Consider the following 26,088-nt stretch of genomic DNA (forward strand, 5'->3'; position numbering starts at 1 on the left):
GCTTTTGAGGTATGACGTGATGGTCACTTTCTAGAGAGAGCCTCTAGCCTCAGTGCACAGAAGTCGCCTGGATAGAGGAAAGATTTTTATCCTGCATGATCTTTATGGAACCTGGTTGCAGTTTGAGATGATGCAGATGCCAAAGGTGTGGTTTCGTGAAGTGTTTCTGTGTGCGGTCGCCCAAGCTGGAGATGAATAACTAACTGCATGTCTCACTCGTGGATCTGCATGGAGTCCGCCGTGAGCAGTGCTCTAGTCCTGCAGCTGTCCTTCCAGTGCATTTTATCCCTAGTTATATTAATGGTGCTCCCTTTTCTCTGAGTGCAGATCATTTGCATAGAAAGCAGTGTAGCCCTGCTTTAACCTTCAACATCTTTGTGATCATGCCTGTGTGTGCTGCGGGTCTGTGTTCACACTGGCCTGTGCTGTGCGGCTCTGACTGTGCCTGTGCACTTGTGTCCTTCTGCGGTACCAGCCTCCCATGCTCTAGCCCTTGTTCTCCAACACTAGCTCCTTCGTTCTGTAGATCTCAACCCGATGACACCTCCTCAGCCACCTATCTAATAGCCCTTGAGGGAGCTCTCTCTCACCACTGTCTTTCTTTAAATAAACTCCCCACAGCTTGGAATTGCCTGGTGCATTGAAACAGATGGTTCTTTGACAGGAAAAGCAAAGTGCTTATCTAAAGTGTTCTGTTATTAACAAAAACTCGGGGACAGTGGTGGTGCACATCTTTAATCCCAGTACATAGGAGACAGAGGCAGGTGGATCTCTGTGAGTTTGAAGCCTCACAGAACTAGTTCCAGGAAAGCTAGGGCTGTTACACAGAGAAACCCTGTTTTGAAAAACCAAAAATAAATAAGTAAACACAAATATTGGGGTAAAAACCTGATAGATCAAGAAAGCAGCGGAGGATTGACCAGGCCAGCTGACCCTCTATCTCCATGCTTCCCAGATTAAAAAGGCAGAGAATCTTTCTAAGGCCCTCCCTACTCTTTCCTGTGGCTCTCTATTGTATCCTGGGTCTTCAAATCTCTTTGGCTAATTCTGGTCAGCCTATTGTTGACTCCCTCCCCTGATTCAAGGTTAACTTTATTAACTGCCCATCAAACATCCTGCAACAGAAAGGGGCCTTGTTTGCTTTTCTTCCACTGCCCCTCCTAGAACAGAACCTGACTACAGCAACTGCCTAGTCCATGTTTGTTGATAAAATGAACTCAGATCAGCTCCCTCGATTTCATCTGGTCACACTGGTCATCAGCTTCAGCAACCAAGCAGCATCCTGTCAGAATGCAGTCTAAAATTGGCTGTGGTGCCCTCAACAAACAAAAACCAACTCTGCTGGGGCAAAAGTCTTCTCTCAGTCTGTGGGAGAGCTTTTGAAAGTATAATTAAGAAATATACCCAGGTGGTGGTGCACGCCTCAAGTCCCAGCACTTGGGAGGCAGAGGCAGGAGGATCTCTGTGAGTTCGAGGACAGCCTGGTCTACAAAGTGAGTACCAGTACAGGCAGAGCTGCACAGAGAAATCCTGTGTCAAAACACACACACACACACACACACACACACACACACACATACACACACACAACAATGAAGAAGAGGAGGAGGGGGAGGAGAAGAAGAAGAGGAGGAGGAGAAGGAAAAGGAGAGGAGGAGGGGGCAGGAGGAAGAGGAGAAAAGAAAGAGGGGGAGGAGAGAAGGAGGAGGAGAAGGAAAAGAAGAGAAGGAGATATGTTTGTGGGAGGGTTGGAGAGGTAATGCAAAGGTGAGAACCTGAGTTTGGAGCCCTAGGACACATGTAAAGAAGACAGGTGTGGTCGCACCCATCTGTATGTAGCCGTATCCCTGGGGTGAGGACACAGACAAGCAGATTTCTGAAGGTAATAGCCCAGCCAGTCTAGGCAGATGGTGAGACCAGGCTCAGTAAGAAACCCTGTCTTAAAAGATAAGGTGAAGAGCAATCCTGGAAGACACTTAGTGTTGACCTCTGACCTCCACAAGTATAATAGGAGGCCGCTTGTTGGTTCCCTGCTGTTCAGCCTTGAAATAATCACACAGAAACTATATTAATTAAATCACTGCTTGGCCTATTAGCTCTAGTTTCTTATTGGCTAGCTCTTACATCTTAGTTTAATCCATTTCTATTAACCTGTGTATTGCCACATGGCTGTGGTTTACTGGCAAGTTTCCATCTGGCGTCTGTCTCTGGCGGGTCTACATGGCTTCTAGTGACTCCACCTTCTTTCTCCCAGCATTCAGTTTAGTTTTCCCTGCCCTGCTCCACTCTGGCCTCTCACAGGCCAAGCCAGCTTCTTTATTCATTAGCCAATAAAAGCAACACATATACAGAAGGATTTCCCACACCATTTCCCCTTTTCTGTTTAAATAAAAAGGAAGGCTTTAACTTTAACATAGTAAAATTACGTATGACAAAACAGGTATAAAGCAAGAATTATAGTTAATAATATTTATATCTACTTTATCTTTTATCATAACTAAGGAAAACTATAATTATAACTATTTGCCAGCATGTACTCATACACATAAGACACACATACTCAAACACATACTTGTGCACATGCACTCGTGTATACACATTCATAAATATATGGGATAAGCGTTGACTTTTTAAAAAATAAAACAGTATATAAATTTAAGAGTTTTTAATCTCCTGTTAAAATAATGGCTTTTGATTCTTTTATGAGAGGACGTGGGTGTTTCCTAATTTTAAGAAAGCTACTTTCTGTACTCTGACAGCTGAACTAGATTTGAGTTATTTGGAAGTCGAAATCAATTTATTAGTTTCAACCATCTAGGCATCTAGTGTAGGCAGTAGACATTGTGCTCTGTGGCAGATGGATTAATCATTACCCACTTACCAAGTATTTTTGTGCCTGCTGTACCAAGTGGTACACCGAATAAGATGGGATAAGATCCTAGTAGAAACACAGACACAGATAAGCAGTAACAGTAATGGGCAGTCGTGCTTGAAGCAGTCTGTAGGGGACACTTGACACTTCAGAGGTCATAGAACACTCCCCATGTATGAAATCTTGCTTGAACTTACAAGGTCAGTGGGGGTCAGTCAGGTGTAAGGGGGAGATGTGTAGTGATCCAGAGGCAGAAGGTGTGCTGTGTTTGTGGAACTGAAGGTAGTTTAGGTAAGAATGAACGGTATGTATCTGGCCATAGAGATGTGACAAGTAGGATGGTCATACCCCTGCGCGCGCGCGCACACACGCACACACACACACACACACACACGTACGCACGCTCGCACGCACAAGTTAGAGAACTTTTGAGAACAAAGGGGAGTGTTCCTAGTTATGCTAATAGGCATGACCTGGCTGGCCTGGCCTGCAGTTTATTTAACCTATTTGTGAGGTTGTTAGTAATGTTTGTTTCATAGCTTACTTAGTGAATGTGAATGTGTGTGTGAGTGAGTCGTGGATGTGACGGCTGGGGTCTCCCAGGACACTCGTGAGAATTTGAGGAAACACTGAAGGGTTTGCTCCAGAGAGGCACACTCAGCTTACACAGCAGAAAGACCCTCTGGCTGCAAGGCTGCAGAATGAAGTCCATGAGGAGTGGCAGGTGTGGGCAGCAGCGGACCCTCTGGGGCAGTGGAGTGCTGTGGAACTCAGACACAGATGGAGAGAAGTGAGCAGGTCTTAGACATATTTAGAAAGTGAGTTTGTCAGACCATTCTAAGATGTGAAGAAGAGCGAGAGAAGTAAGTAATAGTAACAACAACAACAACAACCTTGGGGTTTTTCTTTAAGGTGTGCTGATAAGTGAGGCTCCATCTAGAGTAGGGGCACTCAGGCCACAGTGGGCTTTATGGTGCAGTACTGAGGACGTCTTCCTAGACCCAAGGCTGCTCACCACTCAAAAGCTAATATTCAGAAGTCGAAAGTTTTGTTTGATGGTGGGGTGGATCCTGAGAAGATGAAGGAACTGTAATCCTCAAAGCTCCATGGGGGCGGGGCTTAGATTGCTTTATGGCGAGAGAAACCTGCTACAGTGAGATGTGGGTGGGAAGGCCGTGTGCCGAATGGGATTTTGTTGTCTAGAGTGTGTGTCTCCTGTTTTGGTTTTTCCTCAGGCCAGAAGGATTTGGCCAACCGTGTCCTCCTTGAAGCTAGTTCCTATATGTTCTTTAAATAGGCAAACTACTTTGTTGCCAATTAAGCACCATGGTAGTGTACCTGCTCTATGTTAGCTGAGGCACAGAACTGAAGAAGGACAGGCAGAGCACATTCTGGAACAGTCTGAAGGTCACCAAATGCCCCAGGCTCAGTAAATCTAAGGAAAGGTCAGTTAGCTGTTAACTTCTTAATTTCCGTGCAGCTTCCCTAGAGAGCATACACCACTGGACAAACCTCAAGGCCCTAACCTCAGAGGGGCAAAGGGTGGGGTGTCAGTAACTTTTGGAAGGGTAACTCCCAGTGCAGAGGCCAGGATTACTGGGGGTCCTGGAAATGTGACTAAGGCAGCAGGGGAAAGAATAAAGGACAGACGCTAAGGAAAGGGTCAAGTGGGCTGTGCACGCCTGAGGGAGGCGCACCTCTGACTCAACAGTTGTGAGCCTCTGCACATCTGCTTGACTGGTCTTGATTCGGGGCCTCTGTAGCTGAGGGAGGAAGAAGCCGCAGTTGCCAGTTTTTGCATGTATTGTCAGCATTTGAACTCAGACCTGAGGAAGGCTTGCCACTCCGGGATCCTCTGCATGGCTGTGCCCACACCAGACAGCACACATTCTCTCAGAGCTCCGCCCTCTTTACACTTTCGCTTTAAGGCTCTCTCGATTCCACATACAGGTCACAGTTCCTTGGGTAGCCTTTGAGTCAAATGAAGAAAAATGATAGTCTAAAGCTGAGAAAATACTTGAGTTGGAAAATAAGCTGGGATTCCTCGGTGTGAAGATGGGCAGTGAAATCCTTAGGGAGAGCGTATGCTTACGGACGAGCAAGGGGCCCAGAGAATGGGCCTTACAGTGTGGCCTCAAGTTTGTTGGTGTAAAGTAATAGGTCTGCATTAAAGGAAATAAGAAAATAGTTTTATTTTGAGCCAAATATGAATGACTATGGCCTTGGAACATGGATTCAAGTTGCCCTGAATGACATAGTCTGCTGTCACCATGAAAAGGGTGCATGAACTTTTTTGGTCACAGAACAAAAGAAAGTCATAAATCAGTGCATTTTCCAAATACGTCGTTGAGAGTGCCCAAGCCCGCTGCAGCAATGCCGGGGGGCCCGAGCCCGCTGCAGCAATGCCGGAGGGCCCGAGCCCGCTGCAGCAACACCAGAGTGCCCGAGCCCGCTGCAGCAACGCCGGAGGGCCCGAGCCCGCTGCAGCAACGCTCCAGGGCCTCTTCTGTGGGTTTCAGATGTTAGCGTGTTAGCCCTCAAGGTGATGTGCTCAGAGTGGTTTATCTATTAGTCAGGAGAACAGAAGTTAAGGATATTGGCTGTGACCTTCATTTCTTCGCTCCACACTCAGGAGGTCAGTCTGTGAGAGGTTAGCATGCAGGCCCTTCCCATACACCCCACCTCTTCGGGAAACTGCATGCACACTGAGGAGGGAGGAGGACACTGGAAACTAGAGGACGTGTGGACAGGGACAGTACTCTGAACAGGAAGAAGTGGGAATCATGTCCTCTGCGGCAGGAGATGAAAGGAGACAGCTTGCAGGGTCAGCAGTTGCCAGTGTTCTGGGCCAGTTACCTGTGGACACAGCCTGACTGAGGAGAGAGGCGACACATGGGTCCTTTCTCTTGAGACCAAGAGAAAGTATTGGTCGGGACTTGATGGGGCCAAGGGAGTCCCCAGTGTTTCTCTTTGTAAGACACAGTGAACAAAGTACTTAGATGTGTGGAAAGAGACCTTTGCTTTCTGTCCCTGGAGGAGGTGAGGTCTCAGGGTTACTGGATTAAACTCGGCCAGGTGGGTTAGCGTCCTCAGGCCTCTTTCTTCCTTTGCTTCTCTGAAGTTGGGGTTAAGATCTTATCTGCGTCATCTCACAGAATGCCCAAGACAGAGGTAACTATGGCTTTGCCTCTGCGCTGTCACACACAACTCTATTTAAAGTGCTTTTACCTTTCCTTAGGGCTTCTGGCAGGCTCCTTGTGTGAGCATGGCCTGTGTGCTGGCCTGTGCTCGCTAGCTGGTGTGTTGGCCGTGGCTAATTCCAGAGGAGGATACAGAGAGCCATTTGTTTCAACAGTTGTACAAGCTTATTGATTTGTATGATCGTTTGAAGCTTGTGGTAAATGTATAGTAACACAAAACCTGTCATTTTAATGCCTTTAAGCGGCAGTTCAGTGACATCAGGCACATTCAGTGACACATTGTCAAACTCCAGAATGTCATTATTTCAAATATAAACTGTGTTATTGTTAAATAGTCACTTTTAATTCAGTCTCCTTCAAACCCCTGGCAACTGGTTCTGCTTTCTATCTCTACGAATTTACTTTTTCTAGAAGTTTCAAATAAGTGAAACCATACACGATTTGTCCTTTTCTATCTGGCTACTTGTGCTTAGAATAATGTTTCGAGGCTCATCTGTGACTTAGCATACAGTCTGTTGGCTGTTTTGAGTAACATTGTGTTGAATATTGGCCAACATGTACTTGTTTGAGTCCTGCTTTTAGTTCTTCTGGACTTGCATCTGAACGAAACTGTCATTTCTGTGTTGGAAAAGCTGTTAAACAGTCTCCATTTGTACGAATGTAGAACAGTGGCTCCACCGCTTGACTTGTTGCTTGGCTCTAACTTTTCTAAAGAAGAGTGTCTGCATCCTACAGACACTCCAAACCACAGTCATCGTAAAGTGATTTCTATGGAAATGCAGTTTGAAATGATGAAATGTTGAACCACACGAAACAACTGCGGTGTGTGTGTTAGGTTCTGAGTCTCAGAATCCAGTCTCTGTTGCCTTTGCCCCATGTTGTCCGAAGTCCCTGACCTGTGGTTTCTTTCCTGGGTTTTCAGTTGTGACATAGTACCAGACTGGACTTTGTAGTCATGTAGCTCTTGGTGAGCAAGGGTTGTAAGTGTTCTCCAGTGTCATACAATACCATAGAATACGGTAATACTTAAACTTGGTGAGCAAGGGTTGTAAGTGTTCTCCAGTGTCATACAATACCATAGAATACGGTAATACTTAAACTTGGTGAGCAAGGGTTGTAAGTGTTCTCCAGTGTCATACAATACCATAGAATACGGTAATACTTAAACTTGGTGAGCAAGGATTGTAAGTGTTCTCCAGTGTCATACAATACCATAGAATACGGTAATACTTAAACTTGGTGAGCAAGGGTTGTAAGTGTTCTCCAGTGTCATACAATACCATAGAATACAGTAATACTTAAACTTGCTATTAGATTTTATTTCTCAGCCTCCATATCACTATTTTGAGATTAAATAATTAATTAAAGCTTAATTACCTTTGAGGTTTAGGAAAATAAGATATCCAGTCTGCCATCACTAGGAAACAGATGTTTCTAGATATTTTAATAGCATAGCAACTTACTAAGTTCTTCTTGAATAGATGCTAATCTTTACGAGCTAACTTCCAGCCTCAGTTTCTTTGATCTCGATCTCTCTCTCTCTCTCTCTCTCTCTCTCTCTCTCTCTCTCTCTCTCTCTCTCTCTCCCTCTCCCTCTCCCCCCTCCCCCTCCCCCTCCCCCTCCCTCTCCCTTTCTCTCTCACCTTGGCTGGCTTTGAACTGGCTATGTTGGTCAACCAGGCTGACCTCAAAGTCACAGAGAACACCTGCCACCTGCCTCTGCTTCTGGTATTACAGGCCTGAACACCACATCTGGTTTATCTTCTCTCTTAAAAAAACATAACACCCAGGGTTGTTCTTTTTTGCCAATATTGTTGATTTGGGTTTTTTGAGATATCTTGTTGTGTAGCCCAGGCTAGCCTGGGGCTCATTCCTTTTTCCTTAGCCTTTGAGTGCAGGCATACAGCCCTCGCCCCTAGGCCTGCTATCATTTCTTTTGAATGAATAAACATTTTATTTTATTTTTAATTTACAACTCACAATTAAAAACAAAAACAAAAACAATCAATGAAGTACCCAGAGTAAAAGCTTAAATTCTCTTACCTTATATGGCCATCATCAGGGTATTAATTATTTTGTGTGCTTCCTCCAGCGGTTTTGAAGACACATTTATACTCAAGCATGTACATCATCTTTTTACTTAGGATGCTGTGGTTTGTGCCTGTGTTTGAAGGTGTGCGCTTGCCCATGTGTGAAGAGGCCCAAACTGGATACGAGGTGTCTCCCTATTGCTATGCACCTTGTTCTTGAAGCTGGATCTCTCTCTGAACCTGGAGTTTCCCATTTTATCTAGGTTGGTTGCTAGTGAACCCTTGGGGTCCACTTGTCTCTGTCACCCCAGTGCTGAGATTACAGGCACATGAACTATACCTAGCTCTTAGTGGGTGATGGAGATCTAAACCCACATCTTCATTCTGTGCAAGCACTTAACCACTAAGCTTCCCCACACACACACCCCAAATTTGTGCATTTCCATAAATTGCATCATTTTTTGATCTGTAATACCTTTAACATTTAAGACTTTTAAAAATTAAAATGTGATTTGAGTTTTTTGTCTTTAGGCAAGTTTTTTTTTAAAGATTTATTTATAATTATGTGTGTACGTGCACATGAATGCAGGTGCCCATGGAAGTCAAAAGAGGGCGTTGGATCCTCTAAAGTTTGGGGTGATGAGCCATTGTGAGCCACCTGCTATGTGTGCTGGGAATCAAACGCATGTTCTCTCAAGAGCCATAGATACTCTTAGCCACTGAGATATGTTTGTAACCCTCCAACAGTTTTTAAAATATTTTTTAAAATTTTGTTTTGTGTATATTAGTGTTCAATTGACTGTATGCATGTCTGTCTCAGCATGTGATTTGGTGCCCTTTAAGACTGGAAGAGGGAGTCGGGATACTGAGCTGCAAGTGCTCCTAACCACTGAGCCCTCTCTTAATGGCCCACCCAACATTTTTCTGGTGTTTTCTGGGATAGAATTCTCAGTTGATGAATTTTGTTACTGTTCCTCACTTTAAAGGTGGCCATTTACCTCCACCGTCTTTAATAAGGCTGCAGTCCTTTCCTCTCTCAGTCCTCTGTGTGTCCCTGCTCTAGTTTTCTTCCCAGAGCTCATTTAAGCTTCATCACTGATTTTCCATAATTTGATTATGATAGCTTGCTGTGTGTGTGTGTGTGTGTGTTTGTGTTTTCTCTATATGGAATGAATTTAGCTTCTAGAATCTGCAGATTCATCAGAATTGGAAAATGGGTATATTGCTTCTTCACATATATTTTTTTCTCTAGTCCCACGTCCATCCTTCTGGGATTACAGTTAGGTTTCAGGTTTTGTCTCATGGGTCACCAAGGCTTAGCTGATCATCTCAGCCTCTCTTCTTAATGGTTATTGGTCTGCCCTGATTGCAGCTGTGGTGTGTCTAGTCCCCTGCTAAGTTCTCCAGTGAATCCTCCCATGCTGTGGATTGGATTTTACTCTCTGCTCTGTCATTTCTTGGTCTGTTTTATTGAATTATGTTTTTTTCTCTGGCAGTAGTCAAACTTTTGTTTCTAGATGTTAATTTTTGTTAGACACTACACATTGTTTTGCTGAGTGTCTAGTTCTGTTGCTCCCTTTAAAAAGGTATTAAAGTTTAAGGAGTTTGATTCTTTCAAAGCCTATTTGTAAGTGTTGTTGGGAGGGTATCTAAGTAAGCTTTGTTTATTTAGACCTCCCTGCGCTCCGGGGGTATATAGTCTGAGAGCTTTGTGTTGTGTTCTGTGTCTCTCTGACTAGTTAGAACTGTGTTGTCTCCTGGCTCTACCCTATATCTGATATGTGATGTTGGGATGTTTCCATATATCCTTGTACTTGAAGAAGGGTTTTGTCTAGGCGCGTAGCTTAGTGTTGTCAGCACAGTCATAGAGATAAGTTTCTGTGGCTTCCCATCCTCCTATGGTTATAATCTCCATTCTTTCCCGCTCAGCAGGACGGTGCTTCAGTTTGGGCCTTTCTGCTCAGATTCCTTTCCTGGCTACTGGACCAGAATGTAAAGTTCCCTCGGGCAGCTGCGCTGGGCTCCCTTACACTGTCTCCCTTTCCCAGCAGTGTTTCCAGCCCAGCAGCCTTGTTTGGTTTTCCTCATTTCATTTGATTCTACTTGATGGTTCCCCTGCAGGCACAGCTGACTCTAGTTGTGTTAGAGCAGTGGTGCCCAGCACAAGCCAGGGCACAAGCTGGCTTCACAGACGGATGTATCAGGGCTGTGTCCCCCCAGCTCTCCAAGTACTGAAGACTGCTGCTGTAGCCTAGGTCACCTCTGCTCCTTTCTCCGTGACACAAGCAGGCCGTCAGAGCTCGTCCCATGGTTTGAGGACTTAGTTTGGGGGAATTTCAACCGCTGTCAGGAGCTTAAAGCTCTCTCTATATAGACTATTTTGATAGATTTCTTTTTTGAGTGCAATTTTTAAGAAGCTTTTTTGAGTTTAGACTTTTTTTTCTTTAAGTGGAATTGTTGTAGTTCTCAGAAACTAGTGTAGGAAAAGGCTAATGGTGCTGCCCGTGGGCATTAGCAGAAGACTAGAGGCTAATAGCTGAAGCCTTCTGTGCATGGCTTAATATAAAGTATCTGCAAGTGAAAGCTTATACTGAACCTGTGTCAAGAGTTGGATGAGCATGTTTGAAATATTTAATATGATCCCTGATCATTGATTGTGGCCTTAAAGTGCTACAAATGAAGTCTATCTTTGTTTCTCAAATCATGATTTGTTTCACTATGCACATGTGGGACAAATCCACTTATAATTTCTCCACCAGTCCTCTTGGGGGTTTGAAGTGGAGTCTGCTAACAGACACGTGGAGCCTGTGCACCCCATCTGTAGAGTGTGCTGTGGTCCGTTGGCTGTGTTTGGGTTTGGAGTTTCATCTCTGATGCTGCTGGAATAATTTTCGAAGCATATGCATGCTTGCTTACTTATTTTTATGGAGAAACTAATGGTGTTGTGGTAAGGTATTTTTAAAATTGGTCTCCTTTTCAAAGTTTCATGGTTCTCATTCATTTTTAATGTGTTTTACTGTTTGCGTGCGTGCGTGTGTGTGTGTGTGTGTGTGTGTGTGTGTGTGTGTAAAAGAGAGGGAGAAAGGACAACCTAAAGCAATTTGTGTTGCTTGCTTGCTCCGTGTGGGTCTAAGAGTTGAGCTAGGTAGGAAGCAGGTATCTTTCTTGCGAAGCCCTCTCTCCAGCCTGCTCTCTTACATTTTTAGATAATGAAATGTTATGGGGTATTCACCAGAGAAAACTTCTTGGGCATGGGTTTAAGCCAGTAGAAAGCCTTTATTCGCTGACCTGTGACTACCCCCGTAGCCCTGAGCCTTTCTCAGGGTTCTGGGCTGACATGCTTCAGTTAGCAAGAACAGTTATCCAGAAGCAGATCTATAGAAGCTAAAAGACATTCTGAGACTTTCCTAGAACTCTATGAACTTTGTTTCATTTTTGGCAGGTGGTGCTGTCTATATACTGGGTTTTACAGCCTGAATGGTGCTTCCATCATGGAGTCAGTTGTACTGAGGTCTGGGGCCCTGTTGCCTTAGTTCCCAGAGGACTTGTCTCACCATCCCTACCTATATGCACATAGTGCACGTGCACAGAGATCCCCAGTGTATCCTTCACTGCTTACAGACAGTATTCTTTTCCAAAGTTGCCATATGCAAACTTTGATTTTTCTGTTGCTGAAATTATATGTTCCGCTCATATCATGCCCTCATCTTTAAAATCACGTTGATTTCTCCCTCTTGTTTTTATTCGTCTCAAGTTCTGTGTTGGTGGTACTGATGCTTCACTGTGTCCTGCCTTGTTTTCTCTTCTGATAGATCCGTTACATCTTTCAAATGTGGAAAGGATGATGTTGCTTTACCTTGACGTTACACACACACACACACACATTCATTCTCTCTCTCTCTCTCTCTCTCTCTCTCTCTCCCACATACTTGTATTTGGTTCTTGTCAGAACAGCAAGGAGATGCAGTGAGCCAGCATCACTTCAAACTCGAGTATGTGTGACTACTGGTTTCTCCTTTAGCAGAAGTAGGCCTGCACTCCCAGAATCCTTCACTGCACTACTGTGTGGTTTGGATCCGGATAACTTCTCTCAGCTTCCTTAAGGAGTTTGACCTCATAGCCATCAGAAGCAGTCACAGGGCCTCTCCCTACTGTTCTAATGCTGACTGGGCACAGGCTATGTTGGCCACATAGCACGCTTGGGTGGATCTGGCAGCCACACAGTTGGGTGGAGGTCTGGTTTCCTTGAGATTCAGCAAAGAAGCAGACCCCAGAAACACCCTTCGTGGGTGTCAGTAGCTGTAGAGTTTGCTTTGCCTGTAACCCCAAGACAATTCCAGAACCCCATAGTGGTCTGAAAAGAAAAAGTAATTGTATATGTTGTGGTTTTTACAAATCAAAGGTCAGAACAGCCAGCATTTACTGACCTGCTAAGCCAGTCACTTTCCTCTGTGCTTTAATTTTATTACTTCATTCAAGTCACAAAGTACAGGCTGTTCCTTATCTTATTCCTGAGGAATCTGAGGGTCAGGTAAAAAAAAAAAAAAAATGGGCCAAGTTTTCAAGGCCTAGTGAGTTGATAGAGTAGGGATTTGCACTCACTGCCTGGCTAAAAGGCAGCTCCTAATCATTAGACTATTCTATACTTCTTATATCTGGGGCTGGGGATTTGGGAATTTGCTTTTCAGCTTTTGTCTGTCTTTATTCTTTCTTTCCCTCTCTTTGCAATAAACACATGCTTTTACAGTCAGGAAAAATAATGCAGCATTTTAGTTTGGAACTAGAAGTGAAGTTGTGTTCTTAGCAACCCTAGGGGTTGAAAGGTGATAAACAACAGTCTTAGAGGTACAGATATGGATGCCCTAAGATTAGAAAACCAGTAAGCTCCTATTGTAGCCCAACCTTGTGTGCAAAAGGCCCTAGTCAGTCCTTAGCACCAGATTTATAGTGAAATAGAAAACATCTGAATCAAAAATTCTTGGTCAGCCTTGGCTTCACAGAGTTTGAGCCAGCCTGGACTACGTGAGATGAGAGTGGGGAGGTGGGAGAAGGATGGATTCTTTGTGTCCTTTTAGTAGCTGTGGGTGTCAGGAAGTACATGTGCAAGTGTGTCTCAGGTGCGTATTACTTTCAAGGCTAGATTCAAACTATCAGAGGCTGGGCTGGAGCTCAGTTGGGAGAGGGCTTATCTCGCAAGCATGAAACCCAGGGTTTGGTCTTGTCTACCACACCTATTATTCCTACCCTCAAGAGATGGGACAGAAGTATTAGAAATTTAGAGTCATCCTCAACCATACAGAGTGTGAGGCCAGCCTAGGCTACATGAGACGCTGTCTCAAAAACAAAAACCCCATCTATTAGCATCTGTGCCCTTTGGCCAGGAAGGAGGGTTGGTTTTAAACTTTTGTACAGCTTCATTAGATTACCTTTGTTGTGCGAATGCACAGGAGTTACATGTACTGTGTTTGAGTACAAAGAATTTAATGTATTTGTGATGAGAGCTGCTGCAACAGTGTAACTACACGGTAATCTGTTCTCTTCATTCTCACAAAACAGTGTATTTTCATTGTGATTTTAAATGTCCTAGACAGAGCCGCAGGCAGTACTCTACATTTCTGATCTCATCTTTAGTGCTTCTTTTTTTTAAAAAAAATCTTTATTCTTTGAGAATATCATATGAACAGACAGACAGACATAGTTAAATTCACCCTGCTCCCTATTTCAAGTCCTCTCGCTTCCACCACGTTGCTACCCCAATTTCATCTCCCCCTCTTCTTCCTTTTTTTCTTCTTCTTTTCTTTTCCTCCTCCTTTTTCGTCTTCTTCCTCCTTCTTTTCCTCTTCCTCCTCCTCTTCCTGCCTCCTCTTCCTCCTCATTTTTTTTATAAACCAAGTGCAATTACTACTGCCCATATATGCTTGGGTGTGGAGCATGCCCTGGCACATGGTCAACCTAATCAGGACCACACCCCTTAAGAAAACGGACTTTCCCTTCCCTCGGAGGTATCGGTTATTAACAGATCCCCCATTCGTGCTGCACAGTTGACTGCGTTCAGCTGTAAGCAACCATCGCTGTCTGGTGTGAGCTCATGGACGCAATGACCTCTTCATGTCTAGGGACACTGTTCTGCCATAGTCGTCCCCAGTCTTTGTCTCTTACAGTCTTTCTGTCCCTCTTCTGTGATGTTCTTTGAGCCTTGAGGGAAGAGGAGTGTGCTGAGGCCTGGCGGTTGCACTGATCTCTGGATATAAAGACATGTGGATATGCATGGGTATATGTATTTAGAAGGCAACTTGATACTATGTCCATTAAGCAAAAGAATTGTAGTAGGTTCACTCTCTAGGGCCACTGAGTTCTTGACTAAATTTATTCTACCAACCATGAGTTTTCTCCTGTGGAGTGGGCCTTAAATCTAATCAATCAGGAAGAGTTTAAGGTAGTGCTTTTCCAGTTGCCAAAGAAAAAGCTCAGTGCTAAGTGTAGGAGACCCAGAGACCCTTCCCTCCCCGAACAGTACAAGTATTGCTATTGATCTTGCTTTCCCACTTGGATTGGTAAGACTCTGAAGACACCATATACTTTGGTCACAAGACTTGGAGAGATCAACCTAGTTCTGACCTGGAAGCCACCTCCTGTTGGCTTTCATTCGGAGTACCAAAAGGTGCTGTCCAGGCTGCTGGGAGAGAAGAGATGTCGGCAGTAGACTCCAAGCTACAGTAACAGCTGGCCTGTCAAGATATGCCCATTGGGTCATAGTGACATGAATGTTACGGGTGTAACCAAATACTTTCTAATATTTCTTAGGAGATTTTTTTTTTAACTAGGCAGTTTCTTAAGGTCATTCTTCTATATTTTCTCTTCCATTGTTAAGTGATGCTTCCCATTAATTTAGAATTCTTAAATCAGTGACTTATCTACACATTAAAATTAAAACAAGAAAAATATATATACTGAGAAATCTCTGTTTTTACCCACTCTCTTTCCTTTTCTGCCTTCCTTGGTAATCAATTCAAAATTCACTTCTTATTGTCTAATGGTCTATTACAGAAATACTGGCAAATATAAATATTATCCTATTTATAAAAAGACAACACACTGTATGCCCTAGTCTGCAGTTTGCTGTCCTTGATTGACTGTTCTTGTGTTATGTCTACTTATGAAGGTGTTTTCATTCCTGTATTGCTACATCGTGCACTGTGGTGTTGATAGCTGTCTTAGTCTTTGTTCTATTGCTTTGAAGAGACACCGTGGCCAAACTTATAGAAAGTATTTAATTGGGGACTTGCTTCCAGTTTCAGAGTTAGTCCATTTAGCATCATGGTGGGTGGAATGGCAGCAGACAGTTAGGCGAGCATGATACTGGAGCGGTCGCTGAACACCTTTATCTGATTCACAAGCAGGAGTAGAATGAGATAGGGAGACTGGGCCTGCCATGGCCTTTTGAAACCTCAAAGATCATCCCCAGTGACACACCTATGTTATGAGGCCTGGTATATTGTTTTAGGTGTAATAATCTTTATTGTCCAGCAGGTGTCATGGTTGCAGAGTCGTGACTAGCAGCGCAACCTGGTGCCATTAATAGCCCTGAGCCGCTTTGGGTTTTTTGCCTTGGTGCTGGTTAAATACTAAGAAATATGCTTTGCTTGACAAAGTAAAAGTAATTAAATCAATTCTGTGCATGGAGCAAGAAACCCAGAACTCACAGGCAGGGAGTCCAAACGGGAAGCTGAGCATGTTGCCACGCGGCAGGGAACACGGCAGTGGGGACAGGATGTGCGCGAGCTTGGGAAATTTCCAAGTCGCCACATGCAGTTATCTCTGCTGTGACGGGGGTTTTACAAAAAACCACTTAGGTAAAAGCAAGCCAGGTGGGTGGGGTTGGGAGCCTTTCTGGGCTGTGGACTAGTTAGTTAGGCCTTTAAGTCGGTCCACCCGGTAGGTGTGGAGTCCGTGCCCACGTGGGCACCAGATGAAGACGGATGTTTAAAAGAAATCCCACGCTAGCTCAGAATTGAGTATAATAGAGGATTATTTATTTAGGGGTGGACTCACAGATTATAGTCCTCTGCTCAAATGGGGAACAGCAACCAAATCCTGCAGCCGGAAGAGAACCTGGACACATACTTTGCATCAGCATATATAGTATAAGAGGCCACGCCCAAGTGGGCAGGTACCTTAAAGGCTACTGGCTGTAGGAATTCCTACAGCTTGACTCATGATTGTGGAGGTCCTGGGCCATGACTGATTTATGAAATTTCTGTTTGTGGGATTGATTGTAATTGGTAGTCTGAATTGAATATAAAGCGTGAAGTTATGTGCTAAGCAGGAACTTTGTGGGAACGTAGCTCTAAAATGTAGATACCATTGGAAGAGGCAGTGATGAAAAAACAAGAACCTTTTCTTTTAGAGGCCACATAGGAAATAGACAGGTAGACGGTGGAGTTGACTCATGTGTATAGGAATTAGACGGGTAGACGGTGGAGTTGACTCTGTGTAGGAAATAGACGGGTAGACGGTGGAGTTGAGGCAGTGTGTGTAGGAAATAGACTGGTAGACGGTGGAGTTGACTCTGTGTAGGAAATAGACGGGTAGACGGTGGAGTTGACTCTGTGTAGGAAATAGACGGGTAGACGGTGGAGTTGACTCTGTGTAGGAAATAGACGGGTAGACGGTGGAGTTGAGGCAGTGTGTGTAGGAAATAGACGGGTAGACGGTGGAGTTGACTCATGTGTATAGGAATTAGACGGGTAGACGGTGAAGTTGAGGCAGTGTGTGATTCTTTGTAGAACTTATCATTGATGGATAACAGGAAAAGGGAGGTAATGGAGACAGCATGGAAACAGGCAGGAGCCAAATGCTACGAGAGGAAAGAGAAGTGGTGATAGCCAGCCCAGTGGTCTTCAGTGCTGATGGCTCCCTGTCTTGTACATTCTTCGTGTCCAATACATTTTCTCCTGACAGCGTTTGCTTGCGTGAAAATGTGCTATTAAATCTTTCTGTTCTTCGAAATTATTCTCCATTCTGTTTTCTAAGGAACATCTCTAGATTTGGAGCATGCTTTAAACATGCACACTTTTTTTTTATCACTGTTCCTGTGGACATTAGTCCATTGTGCAGTCATTGCAGAACCCTGGAGGGTAGCTAACTTACAAAGAATGGGATTTATTCTCCCAGCATTACGGAAGCTGGGAAGTCAAAGTTCCAGAGGGTGTTAGAACCCACTCTGCATCCCAGGTGGCACTTTGAATACTTTGTGCTGTGGAGGGAGGTACATTGGGTACTCACATGGCAGAACAGCTGGGAGAGTGAACCCCATCTCACAGGCCTGTTTTGTGGCATTAGAATCTGATAGCTAACAGATGCATCCCTCCCTTAGGGTCGCCCCCCAGCACTATGGACTGGGGACTAAGAGATGTCCACTAATGTCTAGTCTGACGGACTCTCCATCTCAGTGTTCAGTTGTCTTATACTCTGGCTCACCAAATTATACCTAGTGAACAAGGGGCCTCTGGATTCTGTTCTGGGCACTAACTGGGTTTGGCTGAACTGGAAAGATGCAGCAGGCATCTTAAGGAGCAGCAACAAAGCAGCAGGCTGCGCTCCAGTGCGGAGCTGAGCCAGCTCTCTGGGCTCCCCTCCAGAGGAAGCTCACTTCCTTCCGCAGGGCGCCTCTGCATTTATCGCCTCCTGCCCCGTCGCAGAGGATTGAGGTTGATGTGACATGTTTTCAGAAACTATCCCACAACGTGACAAGCAGAATTCTGTCTCCTGTGCAGCTGTGTGCGGGGAGCACCTCCACGGGGTCCCTTTGTCCTTTGTCCTGATCTGAGTAGACGGGCAGTGTTTGTCCCCTGCTGGTCTTGGCCCTTTCTTTGCTCCCAGGGGACAACTGATGGCCTTTCTTGACTGACAAACTACACTGCCATTTGCTTCTTTCTAGTATTTTTTTTTTGGAAAAAATTTCAAGTGTGGGGAGAAAGTTGAAACAGTTTTCCATTGAAAATCACAAAGCACCATAATAATATTCTGTAACTTTTCTAAATACCTGGTTTATGGCACATTCAACCGGTAGTCTATCTTATTTTTTTTTTTATATTGAGCTCTACATTTTTCTCTGCTCCCCTCCCTGCCTCTCCCTTCCCCTTCAACCCTCTGCCAAGGTCCCCATGCTCCCAACTTTCTCAGGAGATCTTGTTATCTTTTTTTTTTTAATTTCAAGATAGTGGGGTCCCCTATCTCGTATCACTACTTGTGACTCGTTCATCTCTGTTAATTGTTCTGATTGAAGTGGATAGGAAAGGGAGACGGTGGGCAGTGAAAAGCTGGTTCTTGCTGTGTTTGGCGTGTGTTTGGTGAAGACAGGTGAAGTGAATGCAACCACACTGTCCTGCTTCACCAGCCATATCGGAAGCCCAAGTTCCCTTCTCATTATAGCCAGGCACTTCTAGAGCAAATGCTGTGTCCTAGCACATGTGACCCCAACTGTTAGATGGTCTTCCGGAGGGAGAAATCTATGAGACACATAGAGCTGGAAACTGGTCAGAATCTGGGCATGGTGACCGAAGGGAGAAGGCTGCCTCCATTGGGTTCTGGGCCACCCTGTCCCAAGCAGCAGCAGAGATGCCGCAGTAAGGACGTAAGTTCTTTACGGGGTACTTTCCTAACACGTGCTGGTTTTGTTTCTAGCAACAGATACACTTTTTCCAGTCTTAGTTCTCTCTGGTGAAGCATGCCCGATGGTGCCTCAGGGGACACAGCAGTCAGTCATTGCTGTCTCAGAGCTCCACCTGAATAAGCTGAAACACCAGCCTTCCTCACACCACAGAACAACTCCCCTTTAGTCTGTTCTCCCGTCCGTCCATCCGTCCGTCCGTCTGTCCGTCCATCCATCCATCCATCCATCCATCCATCCATCCATCCATCCATCCATCCATTCATTCATGTGTCTGTGTGAGGGGTGTGCTCATAAGTGTGTGTGCATGTCTGTACACTTGGACATGTGTGTGCCAGTGTGCATGCCTGTGTATGCAAGTACTCGTGGAGACCTAGACTGACATCAGAAATCTTCCTCAGTTGCTGTTCACCTTATGTATTCAGGCAGGGTCTCAGCTGAGCCCAGAGCCTGCTGGTTGGGATAGCTTGCTACTTGATTTGCTCCAAGATCCTCCCCCTCCCCCCTGTCTCTGCCTTCCAAGGGCTAGAATTAAAAGCGGTCAGAATTGTCAAGCATTTATTTATGTGAGTGCTGGAGATCCAAATGCGGATCCTCATGCCTGTGAGACAAGTGAGTTACCTGCTTTGAACGTTTGGCCATCACGGCTGTTGAGGTCATCTGGCTAGCACACACAGCCCTGTGTAGCTCTTGGGCTCATGGAAAGGATGGGAAAGAGCAGGGTCCGCTGTGTGAGTCTCAGGTTGCCAAGTTATTGCTGGAAACTCCATGTGATCAAAGTCACCCCGGGCCAGCTCCTGGCCTGATGAGTATTTGATCCCAAGAGTTTCTCTTAGGTGTGAACCTGGCATGGCATGCCTGTGAGCAGCACCTGCGTTCCTGAGTGGACCCATCATGAACACCTGTGTCTACTTAAGACTAGCCAACCAGGAGCATCCCTTTTTCTTTCTTAGTGAAACGTGTGTGCTTGGAGCTGTATGTTAGGGCTAACTTCCAAGTGCGGTGTGTGCTGGGGCTGTGGCCATTGGGGTTCCTGAGGAGACAAGCATCCTGGACTGTTTTCCTTTCTTCCAGATCAGCCACAGCCATTGTCAGGGTCACACCTTTGTGTTTATGAACAAACTAAAGGTTGTCTGGGTTTTGTGTTTGCTCTACATTTGTAACGTCTGCTCTCCTGTCCACTCCCTGCAGGCTCGGGTTATGTATGACTTTGCTGCTGAACCTGGAAACAACGAGCTGACAGTCAGTGAAGGGGAGATCATCACAGTTACAAACCCGGTAAGAGCCCAGTGAGCTTCATCAGCTCACACCAGCGTTGTAGCTGTTGCTTCTGAAATACTGGTGGCACTGTAAGAAGCTGTAAGGTGCACACCGGGAAAAGGTCGGTCCCTAAAGATGGCTGAGTACATGACTGAATTCATGCTGTTTTTTCTAATATTTGTAACCTATCAAGCCCCTTGTCATGGTTCTGCAGTCAGTTCCCATGCTTTGTCCTTACACCGCGATGCTATGTATCTTTAATAGACTGCAGGGGCTATGGTGCTGATGACCTTCCTAAACCACTTAGTTTACTGAGTGCTCTCACTATCCTAAGCCTGATCCTGCATGCCGTGCATGTTAGCAGGGGGATGGCATCGCTTTGTGACGCATAGCCCCGCATAATCACACACTGTCTTTGAACTTGTGTGTGCACACACAGACATTCATCTTCCCATGAGTATCTGTTGTTCTGGGATTAAAGGCGTGCACCACCACCACTGCCCAGCGTGTTTAATTCTTTTTATGTGCAACTTCCTAGTAGTCATCCTTAAAGCAAGTGACAGTGATGTAAGAGGAAGCCCATTTGGAATAGTTCTGAGGAAATCTATCTCAATTATTAATGTTTTATTCAGAAGGAAGAAGAGCAGGTGGGAGAATTCATCTTTGTAGTTAGAAAACGAGCAAAATTCTCAACCACTGCTGCTCCCCGTCTTCACCTCTTCCCCAGGCACCACGGAGAGAACAGGCTCCGCCCCCCACGGTGTCCCCTGGGCATGTCCTCCCTTGTCCTACTGCGCCCCTAGGATCCACAGCAGCTGCTGTGTCTACTCTGTGACCTGTGTCTCTTGCCCTAGGCTCCATGTTTGTCAGGTTCATTCCGCAGTTTTCCTTCCTGAATATTCCGTCATGGTCTAGTAATTGTGTCTAAGGCAGAAGAATGTGTTGGGTCACCATAGTCCCTCTTTGTGCTTTTTGCTATTATTCTCATATCCTTATATTTTTGGCTCATATATGCTAAATCTGTAGTATTTGTAGTCTGAGCAGGTCGTCCAAGCTTACTTGGGCGTCCCTCACTGTGTCTCAGACTTAGCACGTCCATGGTACTTACTATTACCACCCACACTGTCCTGGTCCTCCTGAATTCTTTTCATTTTTGTTTTCAGACAGAATGACATTACCATTCCAGCCATTTAATAAAATTAGCAATTGTCTAACATTATCAAATATCCCATTAGCCTCATTGCTGACTTAAAATCTTACTTTTAACCAGAAAATCTCCTAGAATATTAATGCCATTAAACAATATTGACTACACTGACAGACCTTGTATGACAAATTAGTGTAAAAATTCACATTTCTATGCCCATCTTTTTATTTGACGTCACATTTCCTAGTTTTATTATCTGGGTTACCTTGAAAATATATTCAAGAATGGGAAGATAGGTCTGTTGGCAAAATGCTAGCCTTATAAGCTTGGGGACCTAGATTCAATCCCAGAAGCCACATGAAAAGCTCCTTGGTGGCCAGCAAGGGGGTGGGTGGAGTCAAGTGGGTTCTTGGACCTGTGTGACTAGCCAGCCTGCTCTATTTGGTGAACCCTAGACCAGAGAGATGGCTCAGCAGATACGGGCGCTTGCCACCCAGCCCAGGGACGTGAGCTGATGACTCCAGCACTCACATGGCAGAGGGAGAGACCCTACTCCTGAAAGCTGTCCTTTAATCTCCACACAAGCATAACACATGTGCACATGCACACATGTACACACAATAAGTAAATACATAGACACACATATATTTTTTGACTGCAGACAGTGCCCAGGGAATAACACCCAAGGTTGACCTCTGATCCCACCTGTGTATATGCACTCGCTCGTGCACACAGGAAGTATTTAATCACTTCTTAAGGCTCTGTTTGTCTTGTTAGATTGCACTATTTTCTGTAATAAACAAGATTTAAGAATGTATGATTTTGAACAGTATTAACTCTGTAGTTATAAAATGCTCCTTGCTATTTTTCATGTAAAAATTATACATTTATACCAATTCTCAGCACAAATTTTCTACAGGAAATCCTAACTTCAACTTTTGCCTTTATTTTTTCTGTTAGAATGTTGGTGGTGGATGGCTAGAAGGAAGAAACAACAAAGGAGAACAAGGGCTTGTTCCTACAGACTATGTGGAGGTAAGAACACAGGAGAACAGGGCTTGTTCCTACAGACATGTGGAGGTAAGAACACAGGAGAACAGGGCTTGTTCCTACAGACTATGTAGAGGTAAGAACACAGGAGAACAGGGCTTGTTCCTACAGACATGTGGGGGTAAGAATGTACTGCCATTGATTAACTAAAGCTGATCTTTGTTCGGCATCTTTTTACCAGTTGAGTTAAAAGGCTGTCAGGAAGATAGCAACCATTTTTAAAGTAAAACTTCATTGGAAAAGTAGTACTGATTAAATAAAACACGGAAAGTACATTGAAGTAGAAATAGGAAAGGATCTCCTATGGGCCTAAGCTACAAGAATGTTTAGGTTAGCTTCCTTCCCAGAATAGCAACTTTTAGTTTTTCTGAATAAAAACCCCCGTTTTTCTTTTGCTGATGTATAGTACCTGCTGCCCAGAGCTCTGAGGTAGGTTAACTGACAGAGTTTAAATGGATTCTTTAAAGGGTAGGCTTCACACTTCCTTTAGCTATCTCCATAGACACAAGGGTGTCTCTGCTGCAACAAAGGATAGCACCCCCATATCCTGGGGTGATCCTGCAGAGACAGAGCCACTGGGTAGCCTTGCCACCTTCTGAGTCAGCTCCCTGGCACCCCCTGCTGGCTGCCTGTAGGTCTCAAAACTGAGCACTTGCCAATCATCTTGGGTGACAGGAACTGAGGTTTCCTGCTACACCTGTGACTAAAACTGGAGCTGAATCAAGAGCTGTGATTTTTTTTGGTTCACTCAGTGTAGAAGGGGACTGTGTGAAGAATGCTTCCCTGGGACCTGACTGCCCAGTGGGGAGGCTCTGCTTCCCTGGGACCTGACTGCCCAGTGGGGAGGCTCTGCTTCCCTGGGACCTGACAGCCCAATGGGGAGGCTCTGCTTCCCTGGAATCTGTCACCAAACAGGAAGGGGTCTGTCTGTGTTCTCTTGTCTATGGTTAAAAATGAGAGGTGGAGAGTCTTAAACTCTTTGGGAAATCAGCAGCTTTTTTTCCCTTAAGAAATGTGTGTTTGCACACACATGCCGTAGCTTTGTCCATACAAGGCCAGCCGTTCAGAGGCCCCTGAGCACGATTTGAAAGTCTGAGTTTCAGATCCTGTTCTGGCTGTATGCACTGCACATGTAAGATCCTAAACTGGACAAGACAAGAAATCCAAGGATTTAGGTTGATATTGGTATCCTTTTTATTTATAGAATTCTGTTTGCCTCTAAAGAGGAGTAGTTTCAACTTCTTTGTGTGTCTTTCAAGACTATACCAGAAATGGACCTATCCAACAGGCCAGAACATGGATGACCCATCAGGCTCATTCTTCAGCAGGATATGATAGATGTTCATGTTCTGAACTATAAAGCATTTAATGTGTCTAAAAGAAGAGGATCAGGGATAGAACTTAGTACCACACTATTTGATCCCTAGCACAATCACCCAACAGAGAGGGAGAGAGAGAGAGAGAGAGAGAGAGAGAGAGAGAGAGAGAGAGAGAGAGAGAGAGAATAGGTAGATCAATCACAGAGTGCCTCTTACACTATAGTGAAATTTAACTCCAAATAAATAACAGAAGGATTGCTAGAAAATACCAAAGTGCTTGAAAATTAGTCTAAGTTGCACATAAGTCAAAGAAGAAATCTCAAGAAAAAAGTTGTTTAAAGTAAATATAAATGAAATTACATCGTATCGTCAGTGTGGTGTGCAGCAGGAACAAGCCTTAGAGGGGCGTCTGCAGCATGGAGTGTCTGCCAGGGTAGACGGCACTTGCCATCTCCCATAAGCTCTCACTGCAATGCAGTCCATGAAAGGATGGCTTCTTTCTAACGTGCAGATTTTACCCAGTGATGGAAAAGATCCGTTTTCTTGTGGAAATTCCATGGCGGACCAAGCTTTCCTCGATTCCCTCTCAGCGAGCACTGCGCAGGCCAACTCGTCTTCTGCCAACAGCAACAGCCAGGTACGTCACTCCTCCTGTGGCCTAGACTGGCTTTCCTGAGACCGAAGCTTAAGTGGAAGCTTGTGGTACAGTCTTGCTGTCATTGCTCCCCGAAAGCAGCATCAAAGTAGCTGTGTGTTTGGGGGGGGGGGGGTGCCGTGTGAGTGATGTGTGCCGTGTGGGGGTGTGTGGCATGGGGGAGTGAGGGCTGTATGGCATGAGGGGATGTTGTGACATGACATTGTGTGGCGTGAGGGGCTGTGGCATGAGGGATGTATGACATTCCTGCTGGGAATTAACACAGACCACCTGAAGTACCTGTTAAAGACTACAAAACTAAAAATAAAAATGAAAGATAGGGTGTTAACATTTGTTTTTGAGAGTATTAGGATTTGAATACAACCCCCCAAAGGCCAAATACTCCCCAGAATGAGGGCCTGTAAAGAAGGAAGGAAACTGGTAGAGGCGGCCAGTGTCTGTTTGACCAGACCAGGGCTTTGTTATCCTCTTGTCAGGGCAAGTGCCCCTTGCTGCACAGCCAGGCACTCGGGCGCTTCTTTATGGCTAGCGCTACTGGCTGTGAGTGCACCCAGTGTGAGCTTGTACTTTTAAGAATGTACATATTTTCAACATCGCATGGTGGTGCACACCTTTAATCCCCACACTCGGGAGGCAGAGGCAGGTGGGTCTGTGAGTTCCAGGTCAGCTTGGTCTACATAGCAAGTTCTAAGCCAGCCAGGACTGCATAGTTAGACTCTGTCTCAAATATAAAACAAGATAAGAGTGGTAGAAGGCATACATATCATATGTTCTGTGTTTATATTACTGTTTCTAAAGTCTCCAGAGCTTCATCTGTAGAACTGAGATTTAGCTCTATGAGTAACAAAACAGAGAAATGTACAGACCCTTTGGTGTTTTGAGTTGAGTGGTTAGGTTTTCACATGAGAGGATGTTGTATCTTCTGGCCTCTTTGGGAGGAACAGTTAAATCTCCCTCAGTTATTCCCATCACAATGCCCCAGCTGGGTGGGGGCAGTGGTAGCACATTGCTTGCTTCCTCCTTCACTTTCTAGTCCATGGGGCATGCAGTTACTGAATGTTTAATCAGTGAGAAATGTCTAATGCTATCTTAGTCTTGCGGATGAGCTGAAGAGAGAAAACACCCTCTCTAAACTCCCCCTGTTGTGAACAGTAAATGCTAACTTTCCATTCAGTTTCTTGTGTACCCCGGGGAAAGTCCTGCTCTGGAAGACCAGGCAGGGGAGCCAAGTGGCAGCAGGACACACAGTGTACAAGTCAAGCCCTGGGAGCTCTCTACATGTGTAATGAGGGCACCCAGGACCTCTCCTTTAAGACAGTAACATAAATTGTAGGGTGGCTTCTTGGTGGACTTGCCAGCTAGTAATCTATTGACTGTATTGAACTTTGAGTGTCTCTGGAAGGGACCAGTAGGCTGTAGGAGCTGGGGCCCACTCATTGGTATCTTACACTGTGGTGTCTCCTTTGTAAACTAGTTTGCTAGTTTGATTGAAATGCCAAGCAGAAAGCCACCTTAACAAAAATAAGTCTCAATTGTAGTCCACCTACAGGGTCTAACCCAGCTCAGATATGAAAAGTCATGGTGGCCATGACCTGTCTTCCTGTGTCGATGTGAGAGAAGTCATCTAATAACCTAGAACTCAGAGGTGAGACAGGCTCAGCGTGTTCTCCCAGAAGGCACCTGCCCTGCTTTGGCTGTGTGTTTAGGTATCAGATGCAGATTCTTGCTCTGGGTGCCCAAGGATGTCCACGGGAAGCAGGATACAGCAAACTCATCACTGCGCAGTCAGCAGCTGCCACTAGAGAAGGCCACGTGCCCAGTCAGGACCGTGTCTTATACCATAGTCCTCTGCGTGCCCATGGGAGCTTAAGGGCTGAATGGGC

The 26,088-nt window shown here is 45.0% G+C and overlaps 1 protein-coding gene across 2 annotated transcripts in view; it reads left to right on the plus strand.

Moving 5' to 3' along the window:
* Snx9 (sorting nexin 9) overlaps window positions 1-26,088 on the plus strand; it is an 82,965-nt gene that overhangs the window by 17,483 nt on the left and 39,394 nt on the right. For both annotated transcript variants that reach the window (XM_085687746.2, XM_085687747.2), the window contains exons 2-4: window positions 19,966-20,052; window positions 22,142-22,216; window positions 24,062-24,187. In XM_085687746.2, coding sequence (XP_085543872.1) covers window positions 19,966-20,052; window positions 22,142-22,216; window positions 24,062-24,187 — 288 coding nt within the window. The remainder of the gene's footprint in view (window positions 1-19,965; window positions 20,053-22,141; window positions 22,217-24,061; window positions 24,188-26,088) is intronic.

This window comes from Myodes glareolus, chromosome 1, assembly GCF_982192425.1.
Source record: "Myodes glareolus chromosome 1, mMyoGla1.1, whole genome shotgun sequence".
Classification (NCBI taxonomy): Eukaryota; Metazoa; Chordata; class Mammalia; order Rodentia; family Cricetidae; genus Myodes; species Myodes glareolus.